The sequence below is a fragment of the Kwoniella shivajii genome, chromosome 3 (assembly GCF_035658355.1).
Source record: "Kwoniella shivajii chromosome 3, complete sequence".
In the NCBI taxonomy this organism is placed as follows: Eukaryota; Fungi; Basidiomycota; class Tremellomycetes; order Tremellales; family Cryptococcaceae; genus Kwoniella; species Kwoniella shivajii.
In genome coordinates this window covers 1350667-1377719 of record NC_085910.1, presented here as the reverse complement: position 1 = coordinate 1377719, position 27053 = coordinate 1350667, and the positions used below count along the sequence as shown (strand labels likewise).

The following is a 27053-nucleotide window of genomic DNA, read 5'->3' as shown; positions in this document are numbered from 1 at the left end:
CATGTCTGTCCCTCCCTCCCAACCTCCGACTTCCGCTCCCACCCCGGTCCCTTCTTCCCCTCCTCCACCGTCAGAGTCGTACCTGTCAGATATAGATGGTACTGCCCCTTCGATCCTCGATACCTCTTTCGGAGAGTCCTCATATGATATTGGCCGAGTAGACGGAGGAGCATTGAACCTTGTTAGCTGGAAACTAGATGTCAATGCTAGGAGCGAAGATGGGGTTGAGAAGAGAGGATTCAATGGTATGTCCACGCAGAGTCGTCTATGGCAGAAGTCCTCTGCTATTCACCGCTAAACAGTAACCTGACAGCCATATCAACGGTTCTCAACCACCCGACTAAAAAAGCAAACCCTCTTCGATCATCTCGCAAACCATTACCACCTTTATCTACGCCTCCTCCAGTCCTACTCAAACCACCACCACCGTCACATTACGACGCATACCTTCAAACCATCACTCCGTTGTATGATTCGTTTATAGCTTCCCAATCTACAGCATCTTCTGGCGGTCCAGAAAGGGTCAAGTCACCTCTGTTGAGCGGCTTTGATACTCGCACCACGCAATCGGGTCCAAGTGATCTACCATCTTTAGATTCAGTACCGTCGATGTTCTTTGATCCGCAGTTCAATCTATCAAATCCCTCTACATGGTCTGAACTGATATCTTCTCCTCTCGATGGCGGTGTACCGGAGTCAGGTGTACAAGATACTCTCTCTACGCATTTAGATATACTAGAAAGACATCTAGTTCATGAAATATCCTTGAGATCAAGTTCATTCTTTTCTGCTTTATCGAATCTACAAGATTTACATTCTGAATCATCGTCATGTCTATCTCGCATAGGAGAACTACAAGACTCGCTCAAAGAAATAGGAGAACAGCAAGCTAAGAAGGGATTAGAAGTGATAACATCACAAGAGGAATTGAGAGTGCTGAAAATCACTGAAAAAGGTATCAGGACTATAGGAGAATTGGATGAATTATTAGCAGTTACAAAACGATTGGTTAATGAGGGTGATTGGTCAGGTGGCCTGAGCTATATCGAAGATATAGTCAGATGGTGGGAGAAATACAATACAACGACATCAGAGGAACATTCGAAAGATAGGGCATTACCATTATCAACTTTACCGGCTCTGTCAAACCTACCGACGATATTATCAGACCTCACAAGCTTGATATCTATCCAAATGGAATCAGCTTTATCCTCATATCTCCTATCGACTCTTTCAGTAGAAACACCTGAATTAGATAAGGCATCTTTTGCTTCCACTGCTGAACCTATGTTGATGGGACTAGTGAGGTGCGGAAAATCAGAGGCTGTCGAAACCGTTTGGAGGGATGTGGTAACAATAAGCATAAGAGAAGGATCGAGAAATGTGAGTGTTCAGCGATACATGGGTATGTGTATCTATGTGTTTTCAAGAAGCTCATTTGTATAATGTTCAGCATTTACCGGTCGGACAACAGGAAGAAGATGACGGCGATAGGCCTCCGGAAGCCAGAGGGTATGTCATCGAGCAGTATTGCATCGAGACACGGACAGCTGACATTACACCTCATAGTGCAAGTCTCGCTCAGCTACTCCAATCCATGGACCATTCTTCGTTCCTTCTGCTGTCAGCGCAAATGTACGGCACTCTTCTATCAAGGATAAAGCTGTCTCAGCAAATTGGTCAGGAAATTGAAAGCATCTTAAAGTCTACCATGTAAGGGTCGTTCCTTCTCATGCTCGAGAAGAACTCAAGCTTATTATCTGCTCAGATCGTTATCCCAATTCACAATAACATCTCACCTTCCCAATACCGCTTCCGTTGCACCGATATCCGCGCCTACTGTTCCAGAACTGAGCGATGTGATAACCTCTGGATGTGAACTCGCTCACACCAGGGCGTCCAAGATATTGTCTGTGAGAGCGGAACAACATGCTTCGCTTGGATTAGAAGAATTCGTGGAGATTTTCAGGGAGAATTGGGAGTTTATCTTGAATACCGAGAAAGTAGCTGGGAGGATGATAGTAGGGTTAAGAGGGGTTACAGCTTCTCAAGTGAGTTGAATTGGCTTGTCAATCCTTTCGATCTGGTACAATCGAGCGAGGGAATCTGTCGATCAGGCGCATCCGCAAATGCTGATCTTTCCTGCCCTAGGCCCGATCATTCCTTGTCAATTATCATTCCATCAGACTCACTAAATCCGCCCGATTGGTAGAAGAAGAGCAGTGGAATCAGATAGACGTTTCGCCAAATGTTCAACATGTCGTCGACATGCTAGTTCAAGCAGCTGTATCTGATCCGTCGGAATGTACGATACCTTCATCTTCTCCTGATACAAATGGCGAGCGCGCAGACGAGACCATACCGAAGAAACAACTTGACATCGAAGATAAGACTTACTTCGTGGTTAAAGCTACTGCTGAATCCTTGGTCCTACTTGGAGACTATCTGAAAATCGTCATCAATTTAGAGTTGGTTGTGACCGATGTCATGTCAAGGATAATTGAATTCATGAAAGTGAGTTTGTTTTTGACGAAACGTTGTCGGAACTTTGGGCGGCTAACATGCCCTTGACATAGTCATTCAACTCTAGAACCTGTCAGGTAGTTTTAGGTGCCGGTGCAATGAGATCGGCCGGATTGAAAAATATCACCGCAAAGCATCTGGGTAAGTTCTCATTGACATCGGTGGCAATATACCTGCTTACCTGGATTGATGATATTTAGCACTTGCGTCGCAATCTTTATCCATAATAATATCCCTAATCCCTTACATACGTGAATTTGTCCGAAGGCATTTAAGCCCCAAACAAGCCGTCATGTTGACTGAATTCGACAAACTAAAGAGAGTAAGCTGAGTCACTCACGATGGTGGATGATCCATTCCTGACATGTGGTCTTGTAGGATTATCAAGAGCATCAAAACGAAATTCACGCGAAATTGGTCGCCATCATGTCTGACAGATTAGCTGTGCACGTAGGCTCTCTTCGAGTAAGTCGTCCAGTAGCTCACAGAGTGCCACGGCTGGGACACAGCTGACAAATATCAACACAGGAGATCGACTGGGAAGCTACATCATCGAAAGATGGCCCAAGGCCGTATGCTGAGATGCTGGTCAAAGAGACTGCTACTTTACATAAAGTGTTATCAAAATATCTCGCGGGTTCCACTGTAGAGGTGAGCGCTCTTGCAATACGCCTAACGGTAAAACGCGAATACTGACGACTTTGGTTGTGAAGGTCGTCATGTCCGAAGTCATCGGCGCTATAGTACATCGCTTGAGCGAAGAATACGGCAAAGTGGAATTTAAGAGCGAAGAAGCCAAAAAGAGGTGTGTATATTGCGTCAATTGAGGATGATAGGGCCGAAGCTGACTGGCTTGTTCTAGGATGTTACAAGATGTAGCTTTGATCTCAATACGGTTGACACCACTGTCCGAATCAGGCAAAGACGTCTCGAAACTCGAAACTATAGTGAAAGAGAAATCTACACCTCGAAAACCGATTGGGCAAACCATGAGTGGGTTCTTAAGGAGGAATGGATCACAGAAAGGTAATGAAACAGGGACGACAACCACAGGAGAAGACGAAAATCAGAAGAATGATGACGAGGAGGACGATGAAGATGGAGCTGGTCTGACTGAAACTGTTCCTGAGCAGCATAACGATGAAGTATCGGACGTTGATGTAGAGAAGAAGGGCGAGGCAATGAATGGGGAAACGCCTCAAAATGAGAATGTCAACACAATGGAGGAGAAAGTGGAAGTTGATGAGGATGTCAAGCATGAAATTACAAATTCTGAAGAGGTCAAACCTGATCTTCCAGAAAAGGAAATTGAACAAGTTGTACCTACACCAGTAGACAAGGACAATATGGGTATACCTGCTCTCCCAGAAAAAGAGACTGTGAAATATGATGATCAGGAGACACCTAACCCTCCCCCACCTCCGGATAAGGAACCATAGATAGAGGAGGGATACCTTTGTATCATACTGCATTATGCATCTTGTCTTGCATGACTGGGTGTCATCGAAACGTGAAGTGTAGGAAGACGGTTATTTCTTCAGTAGACGAGATCTCGGTCGTATCCGCTGAACCAGGGAAAATGAAAATGGTTTTTCTTTTTGACTATCACGGCATTTCCATGTTTTGTCGATATTCGTGATAGTTGGCCGAGCACTGTTATCGTTGGCCGCATTCATTCATCCTTGCGTCTTCACTTCGATTGTGTGATCAAACTCTCAAACTGCTAGACAGCAATGATGAGTCGCATAGGCAGGACTCTATCCTTATAGCAAATGGTCTAAAGAAAACGTGTCTAGATAGATCCCTTCTTCGAGTTCCCGACATTCGTTATGTTGGTCCCAGCAATGTCGAAATCACCAACTCTACCCACTGATATTGGACAGAGCGGCGGCTTCGAGGAAAAGCCGACAGTGAGAGAGAAGAAATGGTATCATCCGCTGAAGGTGTTCGGGATTTTGGTGGATAATTGGTTCTTGATTGGGATTGGGGTATCTATAGTTTTAGCTTGGAGGTTTCCTAATGTCGCTGCTGATGGAGGGGGTGAGTCAAGCAAAAATTGTAAGATATTTGAGGCTAATACCGAAGAGTTCCTCTGCTTCCTTCTCCTCACTATTGTCAATTTCACTCCTGTGACCCGAACCGACGTATAATATCTCGTTCGCGACCGATGTCAAATTACTCAGTGATTCGATCTGAATATTCAATCAAATACGGCGCAATATCAATCATATTCTTAATTACAGGACTTACATTATCGACTTCAGCTTTATATCGACAGTTTCGTAATCTCAAATTACATCTCTTCACTCAACTATTCTCTTTCTTGTTTTTCCCCGCGATCGTCTTTGCTATTGTCAGTATAGTAAATGCGGCTCAAGGTGATGATTCGGAAGGAAGTGGGAAGATTGATAAATTCGTGTTGGCTGGTATGATAGTCATGGGAGTCATGCCAACCACTGTCGCATCAAATATATCAATGACTAGAATGGCAGGCGGGAATGTTGAAAGTGCGACCATAGAAGTATGCATAGGTAAGTGTATCTGTATCGCCAAATTTCAACACCGCATGTCAACCTCGATTGATATTATTGGAGGATAGGTAATCTGCTAGGAACATTTATAACCCCCTTGCTATGTTCAGCATTCTTTTCTTCGAATACTTGGTCATTTGCTAGACCAGTGGCACAAGGCGGAGGATCAAGTTCAGATGGACTGAAAGAGATCTATAGGCAATTAGGAAAACAATTAGGTTTGGCCCTGTTCGTTCCCCTTGTGAGTGGTCATACCCGATCTCTGATCGTGACACCATAATGCTAATTCGGTATCTTGCTTTAGTTCGTCGGTCAAGTGATTCAGAAGTGAGTACACAGTCAGCATTTCAATCAGCAGGAACCAGGAATTGACGCATATTGAAAAAAAAAAAAGCGTTTTCCCTAAACAAACCAAATGGGTTTCGAACAAATTGAGGTTAGCTAAAATATCCACTTTCTTTCTGCTTTTATTAATATGGTAAGTCGATCATGGCCTTGCTTATCGAGGAACCAAATCACTGAATCCCCTATCTAACATATAGGTCCGTGTTCTCGACTCAATTCAAAGAACAAGCATTTGAAGCCGTCTCAACAGCTTCTATAATCTTCCTCGTATTTCTGAACCTAGCTTTATACGCTGTATTCACCATCATCTGCGTCTTTCTCACCCGCCTTCCATTTCTACCACCATCTCTTTCGACCGATCACATAGATAAATCACCTAAATGGAGAACAATCATCCACTCCCTTAGATTTAGTAAGAAGGAATCCACCGCTATATGCTTCTGTGCAGTTGCAAAAGGTATGGTAGTCGGTGCACCCACACTGAGTATTCTATATGGTGGATTTCCTGATCAACAAAAAGCTATCTTGTCAATACCGTTAGTTCTATATCAAGGTGAGTTATATGTAGCGCATGGAAAATATCTCTAATAATGGGTCATAGGTCAACAAGTTGCTGTTGCTCAGATACTAGTATACTTCTTCAAGAAATGGAATGACAAACCGGACAACCTGTTCGCTCATCGAGCTAGACCCGATCAAAATGTGGAATCCAGTGAGCAGAGCAGCTTGGAACAAGGCGAAGCAAGACGATCAGATGCATTGGAGATTGAGAAAAGCCGAGATCCGTGATAAAATTTACCGCAAAACATTGATTATATAGACTTTTGGTTTGGATCGAATATGTTGTATGTAACAGGATCAAGCACGGGTTTTCGCCCTTTGCTCGGAATCTTAGGTGTCAAATCAAAGTAAACCAATCAAGACAACAGAAGATGAATTATCCTGCCTGTGTCAATCAAGGGGAAGGTCACTTCAAGGATAATCGTTCTTGAACTTTTCGTAGACATTCTCGACCGGCCGACCAGCTTGAACCCACCAGGGGACGATGGTCGTCTTGATGATTTCAGTGTACATCGCCTGCACTGACTCAAAACAGACGCCGTTGCCGGTAAGTCGGTCTTGATCGATCGGGGTTCCAGCAAGTTTATGCCAGTCTGGCCAGCCCATCGCCCGCTTCCTCTCGGCGATGGTGAATTTTCGATCCTGCTGAGGGATAAAAACTAGAGGTCAGCTACTGATTGATACCAGGTTGTCGCTTGAAGCTATGTCTCACCGAGGGGTGAATCACTGCTGTCCCCTTTTGACCCGGAGACGAGTTCGTGAGCAAGGTTGAAAAGCCTTCCGAGAATGTTGCTCGTCGTTCGCAGCCTGACAACGACTATCAGCTTCATTATAGCGTTGTATATGTAAACTTTCTCACCTCGAGGATTGGGTTGATCGGACTTGGAGAAGAGACTTGGCACATATACATCAGTCTTTCCGGAGGCTGAACCGTTGAACGGTAGACTTACATGGCTGCTGCCCCGTCTGTGACGTAGGACGTGTAATGGTCCTTGAGGGCCTGCACTCCTTCTCGCTTTTCCCGTTGATATTCGTTGCGTGGATCGCAAGCATATGGGCTTGGGCTGGTGAAGCCAACCTTGGTGCTGTTACCCAGCTGTGCGTGACGAGCTCCGTTAAATACCGGGATAGCTCGTCGTCGAATGGGCCTGGAGATGCTCGATGGTCTAACATTCCGGCTGGTCAGCTTTTTACATCGAACGTGGTAGGTACAAGAAGAAGACTCACAGGAGATAGCTGAAGGCTGTGGAATTGGGTCCAATCAGCAGATGAGATTGGCCAGTTGTTCTGATCACTCACCAGGGAGATCAGAAATAGCATCGTGAATGGTGACAGCAGGATGAGGACCAGTTCCTGGAGTATTTCGTGCGCCAATGTAAAACGGCATCACTTGTCCAACATTGGCGGCACCCTTGAAGATGGTTGCAGTCACCTTCGGGTTTGAGTGACTGGGCGCCGGGAAGTCAGGAAGGGGAAGCCCGGCTCTGACAGCTAGAATAAAACATCTTAATCTGTTTTGAGGTGTCCCATATGATCGGGAGTCAATAATTCCTAGTCGACAAGAATACCTACCATATACACAACTTCCTCAGCGGTGTTAAACATAAATCGTGGGAGGAATCAAAGAGCTCACCCTAATTCAGCCAATTCCTGCATAGCTTTTCGGCCATAGTTTTCTTCCCCATTCTCGCCACCTTCATTAAACTTGTCATCCTTGAAAGCAGACACGTTCTCGATGAGGATGACATAGGGTCTAAGTCGAGATGCTTCTGCTAGCATTACGTGCAGCTCGTCATTTCTTGGGTCCCTCTGCTTCACGGGCGAAGGATTGTTCGCATGGTTGACTCTCGAATGGCCTTGACTGGCAAGGTAAACCAATGTTTCAGCCGAACCCATTACGATTTAGCAGTGCATGCAGCTTGTAATTCTTACTCACCAAGGAGGACCTCCAGTCATGATAAAGACACTGCCAGGTTCAGGAAGGCATCTGGAGTTTAATTTATCTTCCGTGTGTCGAGCCGTTGTGTACTCAATTTTGTCAGATACCTTGGCATGGTGAACGTTCAAGCTTCGAGACCTTTTCCTGTGTCGGCGAACAGTCAGCTCACATCACAAGGCGCAAGGGTACAGCTCACCTCAGTTCATGTAGGGTTTGACAAGCTGCTTCATCGTAATCGATCGCAGAAATCCATTTGAACATACTCAAACCGGGAAGGAGGAATCCGCCAGCACCAGAATAGTAATCGGCAGCTGGAAAGCGTGAGACATCCAAGTAATCCGAAAATTCTTGTTGTACTTTGCGCTCAACATCGAGACAAGTCCCGCAATTCGGTAAAGGCTTTTTCAAGGGAACGATGCGGTTTCGTGAACCATCATTGATTACCCGTTCGGAACACCAAAAGGAATTACTCTTGTCGAGATCTTGACCGTCGTCTTCTGAAGGCATGACGAAAGCTTTACCCATAAGGAGCTTTCCAGGATACATGTCAGTCTGGTCGGTTGCGACAAGTCGACGCTACACTCTTGGTCAATCTCAATTAACGATGACTGACAGAGATAGCACTCACACTGGAAACAAATCCAGCAGAATCATTTTGAACGACCTCTTGATGCCTCTTTAATATCCTTACGGTCACTAATGTTCCGTGAGCATTCTGCGTCCACTCCTGAATTTGACCAATGATGTAAGCTGTCCCACGAATTTTGGGATCGATAAAGACGAAGTCACGAGAGTGAAAGGTTTTGTCGCCAAACTGGAGAACACCATTCGACAGGCAAGGTTTGTTGTATTTGTCCCTTTCATGCCGAGACTCGCACGAATCGCACCCGTGTTGAGCTTCTGCAAGTGAGGGTTCTCGAATGGTGGAATGAGTTGGCTGGTCCACGAATCTGAGAGGAGACAATTGGCATCCCGATTGTGCTTTTCATTCCAGATCAAGTAAAAACGACATATCCACTTACTGGCAAAAGTGTTTCGCATTGCCTCGGGCTGCACCCGATGTTCCACCAATACGCTCAAAGTCCAATTTGCTACCCTTTATTACCTGCTTGATCGAGACATCTTGACACTGCCCATGCTCTAAGAAGAGTTTGCCCCTTCTACATCCTGGCGAATTGGCGGAAACAGAGGTCTTCAGGCGATGAACATGAACAAAGTGTCGGTCGTGGATTGTTGCGTCTTCAAATTTGACAGTAAATATAGAACGAATGAGCCCGTGAAATGGAGTACCGGTAGATATAAGAATGGCATCATTGACCTTCACACCTGTCGTCAGCTGGTAAATTTCCCTGCTGTTCTACGGCAAAGCTCACTTTAAATTCGACGCCATTGTACTCGAAACCTGTCCTAAATATCTTGGTACATGGCTCTTTTACTGCGTTCACCTTGAAGGACGACCGTGCAGATGGTTGCGGTTCTCCCTTGATCCAAATAAGAGTAGATGTACCCTTCTTTGCAGACGGCTGAGATTTATACCGAGATCTGCGAAGAGGGTGATTATCTTGGTGTTGAAGAGGAAGTGTTGATGGGCTAAATGAATAGAAGGCCTTAGCTGTCTTTCTGTGCTTTTGTGGTATGTTCGAGCGTCTCTCGTCAATCTATCAGTGATACCGTCAGTAAAGTGTTTGTATATTGAGCTGACGAGATACACTTACAGAGATCGAGAACTCCCTCGTATGTTTTCTCAAACGAGCATCGTCATATGCATTGTCATCCCTTTTTCGTTTGGGTCGACTTGATTCTTATACGAAAAACTTCTTATCAGTTGACATCTGCTTGAGGTGTCCAGCATTGAGTTGCTGGATCGCGACTTACCGAAGATATTAGAGCTTGAGGAGGACTGAGAGATATGAGTGATGACTTCTATCTCTGAGTCTGAATCGTCGATTTCGATCAGATTGGTAGGTTGAACGTTGCTGAGCATTGTATGGGTCGGAGATACAATTTAGCCAGGCGGGGTTGATTATGAGTATCAAGGAAGAAAGGATCGGAATAGAAAAGCAGAGAAGAAGTGGAATGAGCAATCAGTATATATACCTCAGTAGTTCTTCTCATAATGACCTATTTGAACGGTCGTCAAGGTAACTTATATCAGTGACTGTCCAACCACCCTCCTTTCGTGAGCTGACGAGATCCCTGGTATTTATCATCTGGACCCTTTCAGGCCATTTGGTGTATCTATACATTCTTTCTCGAATATGTTGTACTCATCCGCTTTGTTCTGTACTGTTCGTGGGATTCTGCCTTATATGCATGCGATGGATGAGGATAAACAAGAATCAGCAAAACGAGTATCATCCAATTTAGGAGTACTATTTACCGGAAACTCAAACTCCCTACGTCACCAGTCGACTAACCTCTCCACACATCGTTCGATCGATCCTATCTATTCATCCTTCGTGTACTCACTTTCTCTCTCTCATTTGCAGACCTCTTTAAAGTACATACGCGTAATGTCATCATCATCAGATCGCGAACCACTCCTTCCTACGCATTCAAGACCTCATGTGAATCATTCATCTTCATCTAAATTATCGACCAATCGAATATCATTCCCGTCCTCGTCCACTTCAGCACTAGGAGCACCCGATGATGATCAGACATTAGTATCTTCTCCTCAAGGTAAAAGTAGACCATGGGATAACAGCCCGCTGACAGCTGGAGGAGAGAGGAAACCTGGTTTACCCAAACTGTCGAGGGAATGCTTGGTGAGGTGAGTTACCCTATCATCTCACTATCTTGCATACATAATGCAGGTAATCTTTACGAACACAGTCTGAGACTGATAAAATATAGCGAGATAAAATGCTATGGCTCATACATGTTACCCCCTCTTCTCATTTTTGGTGTACTAGTCATTGGTGTCAGTCTAGCTATAGTCGGTTGGAAGAGCGGTTGGTTCCATAAGTGACTTGAATTATAAATGTAATCTCAAAAGCCCATTCAGAAATCTGGGTTGAACTTGTAGAACGATGGTGTAACCATACTGTGTGACCAGCTTATGTAGCGGTACTGATTTGTACGTTCTCCCTACTTAGATGGTACTTTTTGTAATCATGATATATGCTTGCATGTGGAATATAGACAAAACCCAAATAATGCACTTGCTGCTTCTCCTTCCGTTATCATTGCATCCCCAATCTCACTGGCCAAAGCTTGATCTCTAAGATGTGTTTATACAACATGTGTTTTCCGTCTTATTTGTTCCTGCTCCGATAACGCCTCATGGTGATACCACCCTCTGAACTATCTCCTCTAGTAGTAATCTTAAGAATGTCCCATCGAGCTATCAATAAACCAGCTTATCAGCATGGTTGCTATTTAACAACAGGAGTAGACGCACCGGTATATCTTCCCCGTTACTCAACAAATGCTCGCCATGTTGCCTAGGTAATTTATCCCATTCCTCTCGTGACAGAGCTTGATCGTTCCACTGTGATTCATGTAGATGTCATCAACGTTTTTGTGTTCCGAGCGTTCTTCACGTCATTGAAAGCACTTACAATAGGTATGTACTCGTGATTCAGTACATCCGATACGATTTGATGTTCAGGTAACCAAGAGTCTTTCGGGAACAGCTAAATCCGGACAATATAAGCGTAATTCTCAATAAGCTCGACATCAACGGTATCACCCACCTCGATCACTATACCTCCTTCAGGCATCCATAGTTGATTTGTTATTCCATCACCATGGACACCAATCAGTATCTTCTTGATTTCATCAGCAATCGCCCTCATTCACTCAAGTGGACTGTACTCACATCTGCATCATGTACACTCTCCACCTTTTCTCTTCCGTTCAATTTACCCATTTTCTTATGTCCTACAACTGCTTTGCCCAGTGCTTCCATTTCACCCAGCACGACCGACAATTCTTGATGACCTTGCTTACTCAGTTTCCTATCTGTATTTTGTCTATCTACATAAACGATCTTCGGTAATCTCCCTAATGCTCTTTGTGGATCAATCCTGTTTGGCGGTAACGGAATTTCTAGGTGAGACAGAAGGGCTAGTCGGACGGGAGTGAAAAAGAACGGTGGATGAGGTCTTGAGAATATACTAGCTGCCATCTTGTTCAAGGAGTCAGATAATGGGTTGTGTCGATGAGATGCCCATCTATCTGCTATTACGGCTATATATGCAAGTCAGTCTGCGTGATAACGGATGCCAAAATTTGGCTGTCACTCACCCCTTTCGAAGAAGATCCACCCATCATGGGTTTTGGCAGAATCCGCGTTAACGAGATGCCATTCCAGGGGTTCCATCACGTTGACTAGGTAAAGTGCAAATCAGCATGCATCATTCGAAAATTGCTTCTGAGGTTGAATACCACTCACTGTTCCCCAAAACCCCTCTGAGGACCAGCTCGTTCATCCCTTCATCGTCTCTCCACCCATCGGCAGCCTTCCAAGGAATGATGAGTCTTGTCGGTATACTGGGAACGTCTATTCCAGGTCTCACTTCTTCTACCATTTTCCTCGGTGCTGGTACAGACGCCAATGCCGCTATTGAACCTAGGAAGACTTCTGCAATAAAAGGATAGTAGGAAGAGAGGTAATGCCAAGTATCTGTCTTGGCTCCATCGTTGATGAATACTGAATGGTGTGCTCGGCATCAGCTTATCTGACCAGGCCAAAACGATCTTTGCCTTTCCATACAATGGGGACTTACTCGTTGATCCCTCCAACACTAAAGCTTTTTCTGCACCTTTCATCATACCTTCTTCTGGATCCCTTATAACCACCCATTCAGTCTCACCGCTGACTACCCTACTCATACCTGGCATAGTCTTCCTTCTAGGGTTCACCACGTATATAGTCTTATCTTTGATCCAGATATTTTGAAATACTTGATGTCCTGGTACACCTCCAAGATACCTCGTTTGGCTGATTCGCGGGTCGGGAGAGGTTGATTCGGTGGAAGAATCTATAGGAGTTGAGTGCAGTGAAGGGGAGAATAACGACGGCGTGTAATGTGGTATAGATGATAATGGCTTCTTGAATATTTTAGGTAGAGATATCTTATCCGACTGACGAAAGTCATGATAAATTGTGGTTAGCAGGTGTTCTCCTTGCTACAACAATCAAAAGGTGAACCCACAGCGTACTCTTTCGCCGAAGGCGAGACATGAAGTGTCAGTAGTGAGGACCCAGCTATAAGGCCTACATGTATAGTCTTTTGTAAGCTTTCCACTACTCACTGAAGTGCACGACATAGCTCACCTAATATCAACAATAGGACGGACCGAGGTCTTCTCAGTCCCTCCATATTGACCAGGTGTTTCAGTGGAGTTTGAGGAGAGGAGATGCAGGCAGCGACTCGAGGTCGTTCTTCGCCATTAATAGTCCGGATACCACTCTTGTGCTTGCTGCTTGCTACGTGAGAGCTAGAGTCGATGTTTTGTGAAAAAGTGTGAGCAAGATACCTTGCTCTGTTGTGATTATGACTTATACACTTAACTTACTCACTGACTGTGCATTCCGCATAACAAATCAATCGGTGACTTCCGCTTCTTTCCTTTTTTTACTTTTCCCGGCGGAATAGTGATTAAGGCACAGCATATGATCGAAAGATGGCAGGAAAGCTTAAGATCTTAAAGCATCGATCATTTGCTACGAAGCGTGATTCTTCATAGCATAATCGTTCAGACATACGGTAGATTCACCAACTCAACGATCATGTATCAATATTCAGTTGGCTCGATCAGTTTCCAAGATACTAAGCTGTCGATCTTGCAGACTGATAGATGAGTCGCGAAACGATGTCCATCAGAGTGGGAGCACATGTAATGCATGCTTCTGATCGGTTCCACACACCATGCCACTATTTTTACAACCTCACATCGTCCTGACTCTACCAGATGCTATACTATCACCCGCAGTTACTCCTCTTCCCCAGTTATTCATCTCATATATTGCCTAGATCTAATCATCGAAACCCTCTTGATTTTTGACGACGACTTTCAAATCGCCACCGGCAGCAACAGCTTCGAAAGCTTCAGTAGCTTGAGTCAAGGGGAAAGTCTTTGTGATCAACTGTTTGAGATCCACTACTCCTCGTGTGAGCATATCGAGGGCGGAAGGGAAACATGACGCTGTGTACCGTGTGATACCTATACATGACATGATTGGCCCGCTGAGATTGCACATAATCAAGGAGCCTTCACTCACCCATAACGTTGATCTCCTTATTCGTTACTGCCAGAGTCGGGAAACAGTTGGTTTGAATATGACCCAATCCAACAGCTAAGTCTATATGATATCGTGCGGTATCAACAAGCCATGGTCGTTTTCACCTTTTGTAGAAAACCAAAGCGGCTTACAATTTCCACCTTGTTTAGCAATAGCTATACCCAATAACATACAGTCTTCTGCCCCAGTAGCTTCTACGACTCTGTCAACACCTTCTTCTTCGGTCAATCCAGCGATTTCAACGAATTCAGCTGCTATCTTTTTAGCTTGTTCCCATTTCTTATCTCCCAAAGTTTCTTCATCATGATCGGAATCTAAGATTTCACCATCACCTATTCCTGCGCCGGATCCATCTTCACCTAATTTATGTGCCAGTTCATCTGATCCATTAGTTTGATCTCTCAGAGAATCAGTAGGTAAGTCTGATATAAGGAAAACATGATCGTATATTGGTTTTCCAGTCAAAGGTGACATGTATTTTTTGGCTTTTTCGACTCGGACAGCATTGTTATCGAATCCGATGATCTTTCTAGCTGAATAAGCGTGTGCGACCGCTGCCGTGATAAGTCCAATTGGACCACAACCACTATGCATCCATCCGTTCTTTAGCGTTGGTCCCAGATTGTATAGTCGAAAAGAAGACAAACTCACAAGATGGCTAGTGTTTTATGAGGTCTTAGATCAACCCTTTTACCAACTTGCACACCGACCTATCGGTCAAACAATTCTGATCAATACAGCTCTACACAGTGAAATAAGCGACCACTCACAGCTAGAGGCTGGATACATCCCGCTTCGTCCCAAGAGACGTGATCAGGGATATGAGGAGCCATATCAGCTGGTAAAGCGAAAAATCTAGATAACGATCCGACCGATCCAGGTGCACCGCAGTATCTCATATCTTCGTGTGGTCTTGAATCAGCATAACGTTACGGTAATCAAATGGCAAGGATCATACTCACCTAGACAGATATTCACTTTGCCCTCTTTACAGTTTATACATCTTCTACAAGGAAGGCCAGGTTCGACTGAATTGACTTTAGTATAGCTCCAAAATATGAGCGAATCGATATTTGACTTACTGGCTACTCTGTCACCGATTTTATGCGTTTTGACCAAGTCTCCAACAGCGATTACTTCACCTGAAGATTCATGCCCCATTACGATTGGATATTTGACTGGTCTACCACCTACACCTCCAGCTAGATAATTATGTAAATCTGATCCGCAGATACGTAAAACCCATAATCGAATGTCAGTTTGAAGGTAGCCAAATGAGGGAGAAGAAATGAAACTCATCTGTTGAAATTACTCTGACCAATACTCCATCAGGTTGTAAGATTGGCATGTCATTAGGTCTGACTATGATTTTTCGTTTAGCAACTAAGTTACATGAGTGGTTTTCAGGTAAATTCAATGAGGTTACTTGAGGAGGTTGGATCTTATTCAAGAAGTGGAAATCGGCCATTTTCACGGTGCTTATAGGTATCTCCAGGTGGAAAGTGGGGTTCAAAATGGGGCTACACAAGGGGTAGGATATGGGGATACAGTATGACTCAAGCTGTAGGTATATACATACATAAATATGCATGTCTACTTTGACAAGAGACCGGTTCTTATACGAAATAGTAAGAGACGAGGTGATCACTTCCGATCGGGCCGAATCACCGACTAGTCATCAACCGAACAATTATATCGGTACCGAATACCAAGCAAGCCGGCAATGCCCGGGTTCCAATCTTCTAGTCATATCTGGATGTCGCTTTTGGTATCACTTCGGGAGATCAATCATACTGCGCGACGAAGAGTCGGAAAAATCAGAAGGTATGTGATCTAACAACGTATACATGCATTTAAAACCTATGGTCTTATGTAAACACATCAGGTAATAACTTTTGGTATTTCAAACAATACAAAATCGTAATATTCAGCTTCCATCACACTTGCCCATTCACCACCTACATCCTCACCCCCAGCAGTCACACCACCTGATTTACCTTTCTTGGTTGATGGTCCACGAGATGAAGATGCTAAATAATTGTAATGATCCGATAATGATCGGAGGGTTTTAACAGCTGTCTTCGGTTCAGGCTATATATCATAGATAGAAAGTTAACTTAGAGGGCAGATCAGAGGGGTTACCGAATTCTAATCGGGAAAGATAAGACACTTTGACCCGATTAAGATCTTCGGCTTTGATGTGCCATTCGACGAGAAAAGTATTCACTCACCTTGACGATGACACCTGCATAATCTGCTGGTAAGCCATACCTCAACACGCTTTCAACGAACAGTCTGACTGTCTTGAGGTGAGCGAGGATTTGATACGCTTCTGAGAAGTTTATTCGAGTAAGTCGAAGGAGCTCGGTCTGGAGACGTGTGTGTCAGTATATGTTAACATAGCATATATCTGTGGCCACCATTCCGGTGAGACATCAAATCAGGTCTCTCATCCCCTGCTAACACTCACCCATAATTCCTTCTCTTCAACACCTAATTCCGCCATCTCCTTCTTCTGCTTCTCTAAGGCGCTTTCATCCCACTTAAAATCTCGCACGATAAACCTTTTTAGAGAACGACCTTGGTCAGCTCACGTGTGGTATTCACTCATCCGGGAAGCTGACTCACTTGTTCTCTCTGCATTTATGTATATACTCATCTCTTATCTTCTTGAACACAGTAACAGTTTGAAGGAAATAATCATCGTCCGATGCGATTTGTCTGCGCGTATGGGTGAGTATGCTGCCGATCTCAAGACACCACTAAAATGTACTTACTGTGAGCTTCGAGGTACAACCATACTAGTTAGTCTCTCGTATTTGTCCGCCCAGTCTTTCTGAAGATTCCTAAGAGCGCGCGCTATCAGTCCGGTACTCCATGCTCTATACCTCGATCCATCGGCTCCGGAATACGGGCGATTTGATCACTCACTTGGGCACAGCTACGACAAGGGTTTCTAAGAACTCGCTATCTTCCACCAAATCATTCCTCTTCACTACATCGGTTAAAGATCTTTGCGATAAGTTTCCCCTACTCGACACGAATCAGCTTAGCTCATCTTTGTTACACAAAAAGACGAAGAGCTTACTGTTGTTTACGTTGGAGAGTTGTTAAACTACCTTTTGCGAGATTGTATGATTGTGATTTTTGTTTTTGAGTTGAATCTATAGCGTTCATTTCCTGTGACATGAAGATCAAATCAATATCATGTTTGACCTCTTGTCCGAGACGGCGTGTACCGCAGTACACCACAACATTCATCCTCGACGCATCCCCTATTAATCCAGCGGAAATGATCAACTCACCTTGGTCAGAGCATCCACCACTTCCAATACTTTGCCCCCACTTCCCCAACGTCCTTTGTCCCATCTGAATCCTCCTCCACCGCCTAACAGAAACTCCTCGGCGGGTCTATCGTTGACTCTAGCATGTTGAGCCAATTTTGCCGAATCTTCAGAGACGAGTGTACGTAAAGTGTCCAATAACTTTGAGACTGTCGTTGTGAATTGGGAGTCTAGCTTCGGTAAAGTGTCTGAAAGGGTTAAAAGGGATGATAACGTTCCTGCCTACATTTGTACAAAAGATCAATATATTGTACGCGAAGGGCGGCGATTCTCTCAATCAAGGAGGCCGAGTTGATAGAGATGGAGTATACCAATAGGGCTGTTATGTAGTAGTTGTATTCCAATTACTCACCTTCAATTCTGGTATCTCCCATGAGGCCGCCTCGACATCCTTCCCAATAGCGTTGGTCACTTCGTTGAGCATGATATTAGGATCCCCATCTTTCAATGGAGACGATATGAGCCAATATGACAGGTCGGAAGGCATCTTGGCTGATGTGATGAGGTGGATCTATCAAGGAGTACGAGATATCTATGCCTGTGCTATCAAACAAGGGAGTATGAAACGAGTGCAGATAATGAATTGATGTGATGATGATGATATCTGGAACTTATACCGGGCTCAAGCGGTACTGATGTGATGCACGCCTTTGAAGAGTTGCGAGATCCCCAATGCTTTGTTGAAAGGCGCGCGCAAACCCAAGCGCAACTAACCGGCGCCGACCCACCTGCCGAGACTGATGGTTCCGCTGGAAGACCGGCATGGGTGCTCATCTGCATTGATGGGATGGGATCTGCCGAGCGAGGAACCGTCATTGCTTTTGCTGTTTCCATAGAGCCGAATCTCATACATGCAACAACTTATAAAGTTTGATTTACCAGACAGAACGCATCTTCGACGTCATAGCAACAGTCATCAACCTAGGTAGATAGATAGCTCCACATCTTTAGGCGTTACCATAAAACCTCGAGCTTTTTCCCACTCTTCTAAGCCCTCTTTAGTGCTGCAAATAGACATGTTCTCTCGGCTACCAAGAACGACCATCCCGACTATCTCACAATCACTTCCTCACCTAACTCGGACGACACGAGCGCCTGCTTTGCTTCGAGCTCCTCTATCACGCTCTATCAATACTACTCTACCCCGCTCGGCCAAGTACGAGAGGTTTCCAAGTGGCTACTCGTCTTCGCCTGGTTCAAGTGGAGGAGGTGGTGGTGGTCCTGATGTATGGCAGTACTTCAAGAGACGTTTAGGAGGTGATAGGGCAGTATGGGTGTATGGTATTGGAGTAGGTGGAGGAGGATTGTACTATGTGACTCAGTAAATTCGCTAAGCCTATTTTGAACCAGGACTAGCAAGCTGATTCATTCGATGTGATAGTCTGGAAAGAGTACCTGAAACTGGTCGATTGAGATTTATGGATGTCGACGAAGCTCAAGAGAGGGAGGTGAGCACTCCATCTAGGAACCAATGGAGACAACCTATCGGATACGGTGAAGGGTGAAGGATGCTCATGTTATATTCGCATAGCTGGGCCATCAAACACAACTACAAACGCTGTCCGAGTATTCGAGAGCCGTCTTACCACCAAATCATCCTACGACGAAACGAGTGAGGGCAGTAGCAACTCGAATAATAGAATCATCAGGACTCGGAAGGGTCAAATCAGGTGGAGAAATGGGTGCTGTGGAGGGCAAAGTACCGGCGTTTGGTGGTGGAGAAGATGTTGGCGAGATATTGTTTGGCGGTGGAGAAGGTGGTAAGGAGGTTAGAGAAGGGAAAGAGACTGAGTGGGAGGTGAGTTTATCCATTTCCACGAATGGTATATCAGGTGATCTATATGTATATCAGCTTACCTTATTGTCTGTGTGCTAGGTGTACGTGATAGACGATAAAAATACGAAAAACGCGTTCGTATTACCAGGTGGAAAAATCTTTGTTTTCACAGGTATATTACCTGTATCTGCAAATGATGATGGGTTAGCTACTGTCATGGGTCATGAGATAGCCCATCAAGTGGCTAGGCATCCTGCCGAAAGAATGAGTTCTGTGAAGGTGAGCACATACCAATGACATCATATTGGGCCATCTAGACATGCTAAAGCTATTGGCAGGTATTGTTTGCGCTCAGTTTCTTACTCGAATCATTGGGATTGGACGTTGGAATCACCAGATTGCTTCTTACCTTTGTACTTCAGTGGGTCATTCCTATTTGCTCAAGTTTTCAAGTTCTCGAGGATTGACACCTGTCATGTAGATTACCTAATTCAAGGAAGAACGAATCGGAAGCAGATTTTATCGGACTCCGACTGATGTCGTGAGTTTTATCACTCATCACGCCTTACAACCATTTCCGAATCTTGGCTAACAGGTGGATTGGAATCCAGGAAAGCATGTTTCGATCCTCATGAATCGACAAAGTGAGTTTACCCTTTTCACACATATTCGAGGGGAAATGGTCTATGCGTCATTCCCCTTGATTATCCTTCTCGTGGTCAGTGCGACATGCTAATTGATTTAATTAATCAGGATGTGGCAAAGAATGTCAGCTTCTGAAGAAGGACGTGGATTACCCACTGATTTCTTATCGACTCATCCCGCGAATGAGAAAAGGATTAAGCAATTGGAGAAATGGATGCCTGATGTAAGTGCGACCAAAAAACGATCACGCCTTTCTGTAATCATTGCATTCGAATATCTACATAAACGAAGCTATGGAGACACAACTCACGACTCGCGCTAACATGGATGTCTTAGGCGTTATCAATAAGGGCCGCTAGTCCTTGTGGAAATACATCAAACTATTATTCAGGATTCATGGATAGCATAAATCCTGTAAGCCCATACAGTAAGGGTATATGGTGAGGAGCGTGGAAGTCGCACGCCATGTAATATGTAATACTATTCAACATTCGGATATGTTTATGCACGTCGGATACACTGTTAATCCAAGGCAATGCCGCTCCCTCGATTGATTGATTGATGTGTGCTAGCACTAAGGGAAAAACGTTTTCTTTATTAAAGAGACGTGCGTCTTTACCCCGTGTATTTCATTGACGACCTCTCCTTGACATCATGTTCAACTGAGATAGTATGCTCTTTTTGGTAGTAGTGATCCGTGATCAGTTGGTTCCTGTTTCGTGGCTTTGGCGTTAGCATAATCAGCACATACAAGTCGACTTTACCTCATGTTTTTTTCCTTAGGGTATCATTTCACGATTTGTGGGGTGAAATTGACGATTTTTATTTGAATGCATGAGTGGTAACGTCCTTCTTGAAGATATCCCTCAACTTATATAAAGTACTGCTGTTGTCACTCTCGCAAGAAGTCATCACCACCACTCACTTCACTCAATACTTATTTATCCCAATTTCTAATCAAATCATCTTACAGTAAATAAACTCATAACGGAGTACGGTTAAACAGGTTAAATTTATCTAATCGATTTTCGGGCCGTCATTCCGTTTTTTTACTTACACTTTGCCACCTTTAATCTGGTCCCCGAATCTGGTCGACTCAAACAGGTTCTAAAATCAACATCATTTAACACGTTCTTTCTATAACCCATTGATCTTTTTAGGCGATATTATTCTCCTCAACCTTACAGTCAATTTACAAGGTACCAGGTGAAGCCCGATATAGAGATGGTCAATGCTCATCACGCCCACGATGAACCTCCTGTCGCCTCCATAGAAGATGGTGGACCCCCTACATCACCTCGTCTACAGGAGAAGCCGCATTCTTATAGATACGATGTGAGTGCATCATTTTGAACGAGGCATATACGAACACTCGCTACGTCATATAAGGGTTATTATACAATCATGTCTGAAACGCACTCTGATCATGATCCACTCGTCAACAGGTAGTACAAGGCTTCTTCACTCAAAACGGGCCTGAACCAAAGCATCTGGATTTTGAACATATGGTGAGTCAAACGTTCCTATATGAATATGATCTAGGTCGGGTTTTCACATTCAATGACATCTGACTGCATACTGATACCTGCTTGATTTCACCCAGCTTGAAAGGAATTTCGGCTTAGTCGACTCCTCAGCTGAAAGATGGAATAACCTCAGAAGGGATGTGAAGAAATTACAAGATGAAGCTGATGCAGGGACTCTATATAAAGTCATGTTCCTGGGTGAGTGGTCATACCATGTGTAGATGAGGGTTACATCCATGATCAATCTGAGACGAGTCAAGCTAATATGGCATGTTTGCAGGAAGACATGGTCAAGGATGGCATAATTACGGTGCTAGTAAATATGGAGTTGACGTGAGTGATCGAGCATATACTGATTCTTCAAGCTAACTGACCTCTTAAACGGTATCAGCCATGGGAAGATAAATGGACATTTCTCAATGGAGACGGAGAAATAACATGGGGACCAGATCCTGAATTAACACCACTGGGAGTCAATCAAGCTCGAGCCATTCAAAAATGCTGGAAAGAACAAATACCTTTTAATCCACCTATAACCGAGAAAGAAATGAAATGGTTCGTATCTCCATTAACTAGAACAGGCCAAACAATGTTAGAGTCATGGGGAGATTTATTGGTTGGTACACCGGAAGTATGGGAAGATTGGAGAGAGATTTATGGTAGTCACACTTGTGATAAAAGGAGTACGAAAGTGAGTATCCCAAGGTCTTTGCTCGGTTTTTAGTTTTTGAGTGAAGTATCGCGATGATCTAGACACTAATGTTGACCATGATGTGACAGTCATACATACAGAAACGATTCCCAACGTTCAATATCGAAGATGGATTTGCGGAAGAGGACGAACTTTGGACACCGGACGATAGAGAGACTGACGCTCATATGCAAATGAGAGCTCAAAGGGCTATGGATAGGTTATTTGGTGAGAACGGATCGGGAGAGACCTGTAAGTATCTAATGCTCAAATCGAAGCGTCCGCTAATCCAAGTGTCCGTTGGAATTCTTCAGTCATATCAGTGACGTCTCATTCTGCTATCCTACGAAATCTACTGGCTGTGCTACATCATCAACCTTATCCTCTAGCGACGGGTGAAATGATTCCTGTCGTTGTTAAAGCGACGAAGATCGAACAAGGCCAACAGGTCTCATGATATGGAAGTATCGCGGTTGGTACATAGACAATTAGCGGGAAAGGAGAAAACTCTGATAGGGGTAGAATATAGGAATACAGTAATAGAAGGAACTGCTCGTGCATAGGTCAAGGCGTAAGGACAAAACAAGGATTCAATCATATCAACGACCTCTTTTAACTTATTTGATAATGCTCATATGTGTATTTACAAACGAATGACATTTCCTCATATATCGGATCCCGGTTATAAACGTAATGATCGTCATCCGGATGAAAATAACAACCATCGGAATTACAATCATCATAATCATCATTCAATCATATGATCGAGATTTTGAATAACCGATCTGACCACACTCTGAAATTGGGGAAAACAGCGACATGTTATTATTGTATATATCAGTCCTTTTCTCCTTTCCGACGTCATAGTAGATGAGTGGTGGGTTCACATCGAATAATGTTTTTATATACCAGAGTGTATACATGCATTAATCTGTTGGTGATGTCATCTCGTATAGAGAGAGTCGTGGGAATCACCACACATACCTTTTGGCCACCAGTGGGAACACGTCTACATAATCAATCGTTGCTCTTCCTCAATCAAGTTGATTCAATAAAAAGCATCCCCTCACAGATTCCTCAAGTATCATCAACAGTATCAATTACTCAAAATGATGTCTCGATCCACCTCTCTGCTTCGAAAAGCCCCTATCTCTCTCAGACCGGCGGTATCTGTTGTGAGTACAAGTTCATCCCAGATACTCTACAGTCTGACATATAAAGATCACATTGCTAACGCTTGACATCCTTAACTTAGAGATTCTACGCTACTCCCAATCAACCGATTCAACCCAATTCCGGCTTAGCCAATGGTCCAGCTACTCCCCCTTCATCCGGCCCAGGAGGTCCCGCAGGCTCAGCAGGAAGCACCAGTGAGTAATCTACCCAAAGAATCTCAGAATCGATCTAAGGGCTTCAACTAAATTGTCACTCTCGCGTGGATAGCCAACACTAGCCCCGCACTCATGTACGGCGGTGGAGCAATCGCTCTCGTCGGATTAGGATACTACTTCTTCGGTGGAGGATCATTGAACTCAAGGGCAAGTGCACCGGTCCAACATGCTGAAGCAGCAATGCACCAAGGTGAAGGATATGTAAAAGGTTTCGCTGGTCAAGCTGAGGGAACATCCCAAGGCTTAGTGAACAAAGCTTCTGGTAAAGTGAGTGACTCGCTTTTAATTTTGATCCATGATCTCCCCCGAAGTACATGCAATAAGAACCCCCGCTGATTGTATCTGTTTCGATTAGGCATCTGAACTTTCCGGAAAGGCAAAGGGTCAATACGAAGAACTGGCTGGAAAGGCTAAAGGATCTTACGAAGAAGCTAAAGGTGAAGTCAAGAAAGCAATGAAGTAATCATCCGTTCATAAATGTATTTCGTCGTCGAAGGGATTAACTGAATAATGTAATTGAAGTTTTACGGACGGAGCAGCGCTCGAAAATTTGGAAGACAAAAAATCAACGGGGAAAGAATGGTATTAATGAATAGTAAAGTCATAATACATGTATTGTATGTGAAATAAGGGAAATTCGTAGCCTATCGTATCTACTGATCGTCACAGAATGACTCCCACACATCGCTATGTTACTCATGGCACATATGTCCTTCAACGCAATGTCTGTGAGCCCAATCATCCCCTTTTTTGTCTCTAAATAACTCAGCCATGAAACTGTTCACCCCTACTTTTCCTTGATCACCATACTCTTTCTCGTCGAGTCGAGCGAGGCCTAGAGCGAGAAGTGAAAAGATCAGCGGTGTCGGGCACGCGGCTACCAATGGAAGTGTCGACGCAGATGGCAAACTCACGCTCAAATGATTTCGCTAAATTACCCAAAGTGATATATCTAATCTCCAACAGAAGCTCACAGATAACTCTAACTGTATTATCTAATAGTGCTCGTTTCGACCCTGTTTTAGCTGGATGAGACAGTGCGACTGAAGCTATGTTACCGAGTAATGCTTGTTCACTACATGACGAACAGATTCACTGATCAGTTGAGGTTGGATCAACAGCCGAATGGAGACTGACAGTTTTACCAAACCCGTACTTGAAGCTTGGTCAAACGTCATCGAAGTATCAGTTGATGTCCATGGCCAAATGCAAGTCAGTGCTTCCAGGTAAAATCGAATTGCATTTTCATGTCTCCCAATATGTCCAGCGCTGAAGTTCGACGACGGTCGATTTCATGGTTCATACAATCTCACGTCAGCTCCAAACAGTCTACGATCGTATACAGTAGCATGCATGAAAAGTACTTGCGCATTACCTTTCAACTTCATTGCCTCACCTTGGCTTACACTTTCCTCCAAGCTCATGATAGTCCCACTCTCCTTCTTCCTGAGTAACTTGTCAACGACTGGTTCAGGTGATTTACTATTCTCGATGGAGTTCAAAGCGGATTCAACGAATCGAACTGTTTTGATCAGTTCGCACTTGACGTATTCGTCGTGAAACTGGATCGCTCTTTTGTAGTGTTGAGTAGCGAGTTTGGGATCTTCTATAGCTGCTTCGAACGCCCTAAACAGACAAGTCAGTAATGAACCCGATCCTACATTTGATCTCACATCCATAGCTTTTCGCTTGAATCCGTGATACTCTGTAAAGTGGAGTGGAAAAACACTCAACATGATAATTTGCATCTTAGACTTCTTGCCTCTCTCTACCACGGTTCTATAATCGAAATACCAGCCTCGCCATAATCTAAGCGCTATCTTTTCGGTAGGTGCGCCGTCGGGATTGCCGTCGGGATTGCACCAATGTAACCGTTGAATACCTTCTTCACCGCCCAACAAAGCCTGAGGAAGGATGAGGGAAGGATCGATTATCTTGGCTGATTGATCTCCGAATTTCTGCGGGCGGGAAAAATGGGACGGAGGGTTGAACCTCTTTCCGTTGGCTTTTGGCATGATGGTCGTTGGTCAACTGGAGAAAGATGTGACGATTGAACACAATCGACAATATGATAGTAAAGATAGTGTATATAGACAGAAACAACGGGTCGAATATTGTCAAAGATGAGCTGAGGAGTAAATGAGAGGGAAGTATGCTGTTATCAGTATCAAAGGATAATACCCTCCGTACACTTCTCGTCATCATCAACAACAAGTGATGTAAACAGACCAACACTATTCAAAGGAAGGGAGTTGACACGGACCCATGACATGGTGATAACACCCATAAGTGTTTGCAAAAGTGCCTCCTTTTTAAATCACTGATGTGATGTATGACTAGTCAGTGATACTGCTCACTGCTTAGATAAGTCGGTGACTTCCAGAAGCTTCTGTATGTTTGGGAGAGCATTGATCGTGTAGAGAACCTGCTATCTATCCACATGATTCCCATACAAAGACACAATGTGTCCTCTTCGCTCGTCATCGTGGTACTTATCATGCTTGTTTCCCGTCAAAACGAATATATTACAGATGAAATGGCAAACTCTTCCAGCATCCGTTGTTCTCTTGACTTGGACATTGTACTCCTTGATTACTCGTACCAGTGACAATGATATCTCAGACTCGAGCTTCTCTCACATTTAGGGTGTGTATCGCTTACTATTCCTAATACCTCAGATCCATTCTTTGAATCATGCTATGTCACATAGATGGAAGAAGGCTGAAGAGTTACGGGTCTGAAACCAGAGAACATCGTATTGGTTCTGTGATATGAAAAAGGGTGGGATGCGGTCGAATGCAAGTTACGATATGAAAGTGTGGTAAATGAGGATTAATGTCTGGACTAGTAAATAATGTGCTAAGCAGAGTATACTCGTAAGGTGGAAGAAGACGAATTCATCTGGCGGATTTGTTGAAATCCTCAAAGGAGATCATCGCCATTTAGGAAGAGTCGATAACGTACTTTCGTGAGGTCTTTGCATAGCCCTTGGAGACGTTGAACCTCTTCCTTCCCTGACCGATGACTTGAACGATGATCATTCACCAGCAGTAAAGGAAGGCGATAGAGAGGGGTAAGTCCTCTTCTGATGGTATATGGATAAACAAGCTGAACTGACTTCACGAGTATAGTCCCACTCGCTCAGCATAGTTGGGACGTTTTGCTCATTTCACAACTAGCCCTATCGCTGATGATCATCCAAAATCGTTAACAGATAGTGCGACTGATCCGGTGAGGATGCAATACCGTCCTACGAAAGCGATGATGTTTGCTGAACGAGGAGATGAATCGTCTTTCCATTCGTTTCATTTGACGTGAGGCACACAAATTCGAGGTTGGATCTTGTTCTTGACTTTTGGTAGCTTCAATCGCGAGAGACGATATTGTAAACAAGGCTTGATCCGTGATTATCCATTCCCCATGATTTTTGAAGGGTGGTTTAATGATAGTCGGGTTGTAGCAGAAGACAATCCACGTCCCCTTCTGAGCGAGCTTTTCATTTACCGAGCCTTCGTGTTCCCAAAAAG

The 27053-nt window shown here is 44.1% G+C and overlaps 12 protein-coding genes across 12 annotated transcripts; 6 read left to right on the top strand and 6 right to left on the bottom strand.

The window, feature by feature from the left end:
* Position 1: 1 nt before the first annotated feature.
* Positions 2–3962, top strand: IL334_002704 (uncharacterized protein; the record flags this gene model as incomplete). The annotated part of the gene is made up of 12 exons (XM_062934445.1): positions 2–245; positions 314–1383; positions 1454–1512; positions 1570–1713; positions 1769–2051; positions 2152–2514; positions 2577–2664; positions 2724–2845; positions 2902–2988; positions 3052–3174; positions 3237–3328; positions 3386–3962. The coding sequence occupies 12 exons, from the start codon at positions 2–4 to the stop codon at positions 3960–3962; spliced, it is 3252 nt and encodes a 1083-aa protein (XP_062790496.1).
* A 390-nt stretch (positions 3963–4352) lies between these two features.
* IL334_002703 (uncharacterized protein) lies at positions 4353–6188 on the top strand (the record flags this gene model as incomplete). Its single annotated transcript, XM_062934444.1, has 7 exons — positions 4353–4563; positions 4707–5054; positions 5123–5295; positions 5359–5381; positions 5449–5532; positions 5597–5952; positions 6001–6188. The coding sequence occupies 7 exons, from the start codon at positions 4353–4355 to the stop codon at positions 6186–6188; spliced, it is 1383 nt and encodes a 460-aa protein (XP_062790495.1).
* Positions 6189–6371: 183 nt separating this feature from the next.
* Positions 6372–9883, bottom strand: IL334_002702 (uncharacterized protein; the record flags this gene model as incomplete). Its single annotated transcript, XM_062934443.1, has 14 exons — positions 6372–6605; positions 6673–6767; positions 6820–6854; positions 6911–7126; positions 7188–7203; positions 7260–7528; positions 7594–7821; positions 7897–8043; positions 8096–8475; positions 8528–8849; positions 8922–9217; positions 9273–9557; positions 9615–9700; positions 9775–9883. 14 exons carry the CDS (start codon positions 9881–9883, stop codon positions 6372–6374), a joined length of 2718 nt encoding a protein of 905 aa, XP_062790494.1.
* A 529-nt stretch (positions 9884–10412) lies between these two features.
* Positions 10413–10870, top strand: IL334_002701 (uncharacterized protein; the record flags this gene model as incomplete). Its single annotated transcript, XM_062934442.1, has 2 exons — positions 10413–10672; positions 10756–10870. The coding sequence occupies 2 exons, from the start codon at positions 10413–10415 to the stop codon at positions 10868–10870; spliced, it is 375 nt and encodes a 124-aa protein (XP_062790493.1).
* A 312-nt stretch (positions 10871–11182) lies between these two features.
* IL334_002700 (uncharacterized protein) lies at positions 11183–13229 on the bottom strand (the record flags this gene model as incomplete). The annotated part of the gene is made up of 10 exons (XM_062934441.1): positions 11183–11245; positions 11303–11392; positions 11463–11537; positions 11598–11669; positions 11723–12093; positions 12151–12234; positions 12299–12556; positions 12633–12990; positions 13062–13123; positions 13184–13229. 10 exons carry the CDS (start codon positions 13227–13229, stop codon positions 11183–11185), a joined length of 1479 nt encoding a protein of 492 aa, XP_062790492.1.
* Positions 13230–13885: 656 nt separating this feature from the next.
* On the bottom strand, positions 13886–15313 carry IL334_002699 (uncharacterized protein; the record flags this gene model as incomplete). The annotated part of the gene is made up of 7 exons (XM_062934440.1): positions 13886–14073; positions 14132–14212; positions 14284–14738; positions 14804–14862; positions 14923–15053; positions 15115–15180; positions 15235–15313. 7 exons carry the CDS (start codon positions 15311–15313, stop codon positions 13886–13888), a joined length of 1059 nt encoding a protein of 352 aa, XP_062790491.1.
* Positions 15314–15407: 94 nt separating this feature from the next.
* Positions 15408–15620, bottom strand: IL334_002698 (uncharacterized protein; the record flags this gene model as incomplete). The annotated part of the gene is made up of 1 exon (XM_062934439.1): positions 15408–15620. One exon carries the CDS (start codon positions 15618–15620, stop codon positions 15408–15410), a length of 213 nt encoding a protein of 70 aa, XP_062790490.1.
* A 413-nt stretch (positions 15621–16033) lies between these two features.
* Positions 16034–17983, bottom strand: IL334_002697 (uncharacterized protein; the record flags this gene model as incomplete). The annotated part of the gene is made up of 9 exons (XM_062934438.1): positions 16034–16243; positions 16384–16521; positions 16623–16716; positions 16781–16873; positions 16930–16998; positions 17084–17182; positions 17241–17332; positions 17458–17718; positions 17849–17983. 9 exons carry the CDS (start codon positions 17981–17983, stop codon positions 16034–16036), a joined length of 1191 nt encoding a protein of 396 aa, XP_062790489.1.
* A 529-nt stretch (positions 17984–18512) lies between these two features.
* On the top strand, positions 18513–20362 carry IL334_002696 (uncharacterized protein; the record flags this gene model as incomplete). The annotated part of the gene is made up of 9 exons (XM_062934437.1): positions 18513–18817; positions 18878–18944; positions 19028–19294; positions 19373–19552; positions 19612–19694; positions 19755–19814; positions 19885–19917; positions 20027–20141; positions 20255–20362. 9 exons carry the CDS (start codon positions 18513–18515, stop codon positions 20360–20362), a joined length of 1218 nt encoding a protein of 405 aa, XP_062790488.1.
* Positions 20363–21142: 780 nt separating this feature from the next.
* On the top strand, positions 21143–22592 carry IL334_002695 (uncharacterized protein; the record flags this gene model as incomplete). Its single annotated transcript, XM_062934436.1, has 7 exons — positions 21143–21253; positions 21364–21426; positions 21522–21642; positions 21725–21777; positions 21836–22135; positions 22225–22387; positions 22450–22592. The coding sequence occupies 7 exons, from the start codon at positions 21143–21145 to the stop codon at positions 22590–22592; spliced, it is 954 nt and encodes a 317-aa protein (XP_062790487.1).
* Positions 22593–23244: 652 nt separating this feature from the next.
* Positions 23245–23989, top strand: IL334_002694 (uncharacterized protein; the record flags this gene model as incomplete). The annotated part of the gene is made up of 4 exons (XM_062934435.1): positions 23245–23310; positions 23391–23505; positions 23579–23793; positions 23882–23989. The coding sequence occupies 4 exons, from the start codon at positions 23245–23247 to the stop codon at positions 23987–23989; spliced, it is 504 nt and encodes a 167-aa protein (XP_062790486.1).
* A 229-nt stretch (positions 23990–24218) lies between these two features.
* IL334_002693 (uncharacterized protein) lies at positions 24219–25541 on the bottom strand (the record flags this gene model as incomplete). The annotated part of the gene is made up of 5 exons (XM_062934434.1): positions 24219–24361; positions 24441–24601; positions 24664–24795; positions 24895–25152; positions 25261–25541. The coding sequence occupies 5 exons, from the start codon at positions 25539–25541 to the stop codon at positions 24219–24221; spliced, it is 975 nt and encodes a 324-aa protein (XP_062790485.1).
* Between the last annotated feature and the right edge of the window lie 1512 nt (positions 25542–27053).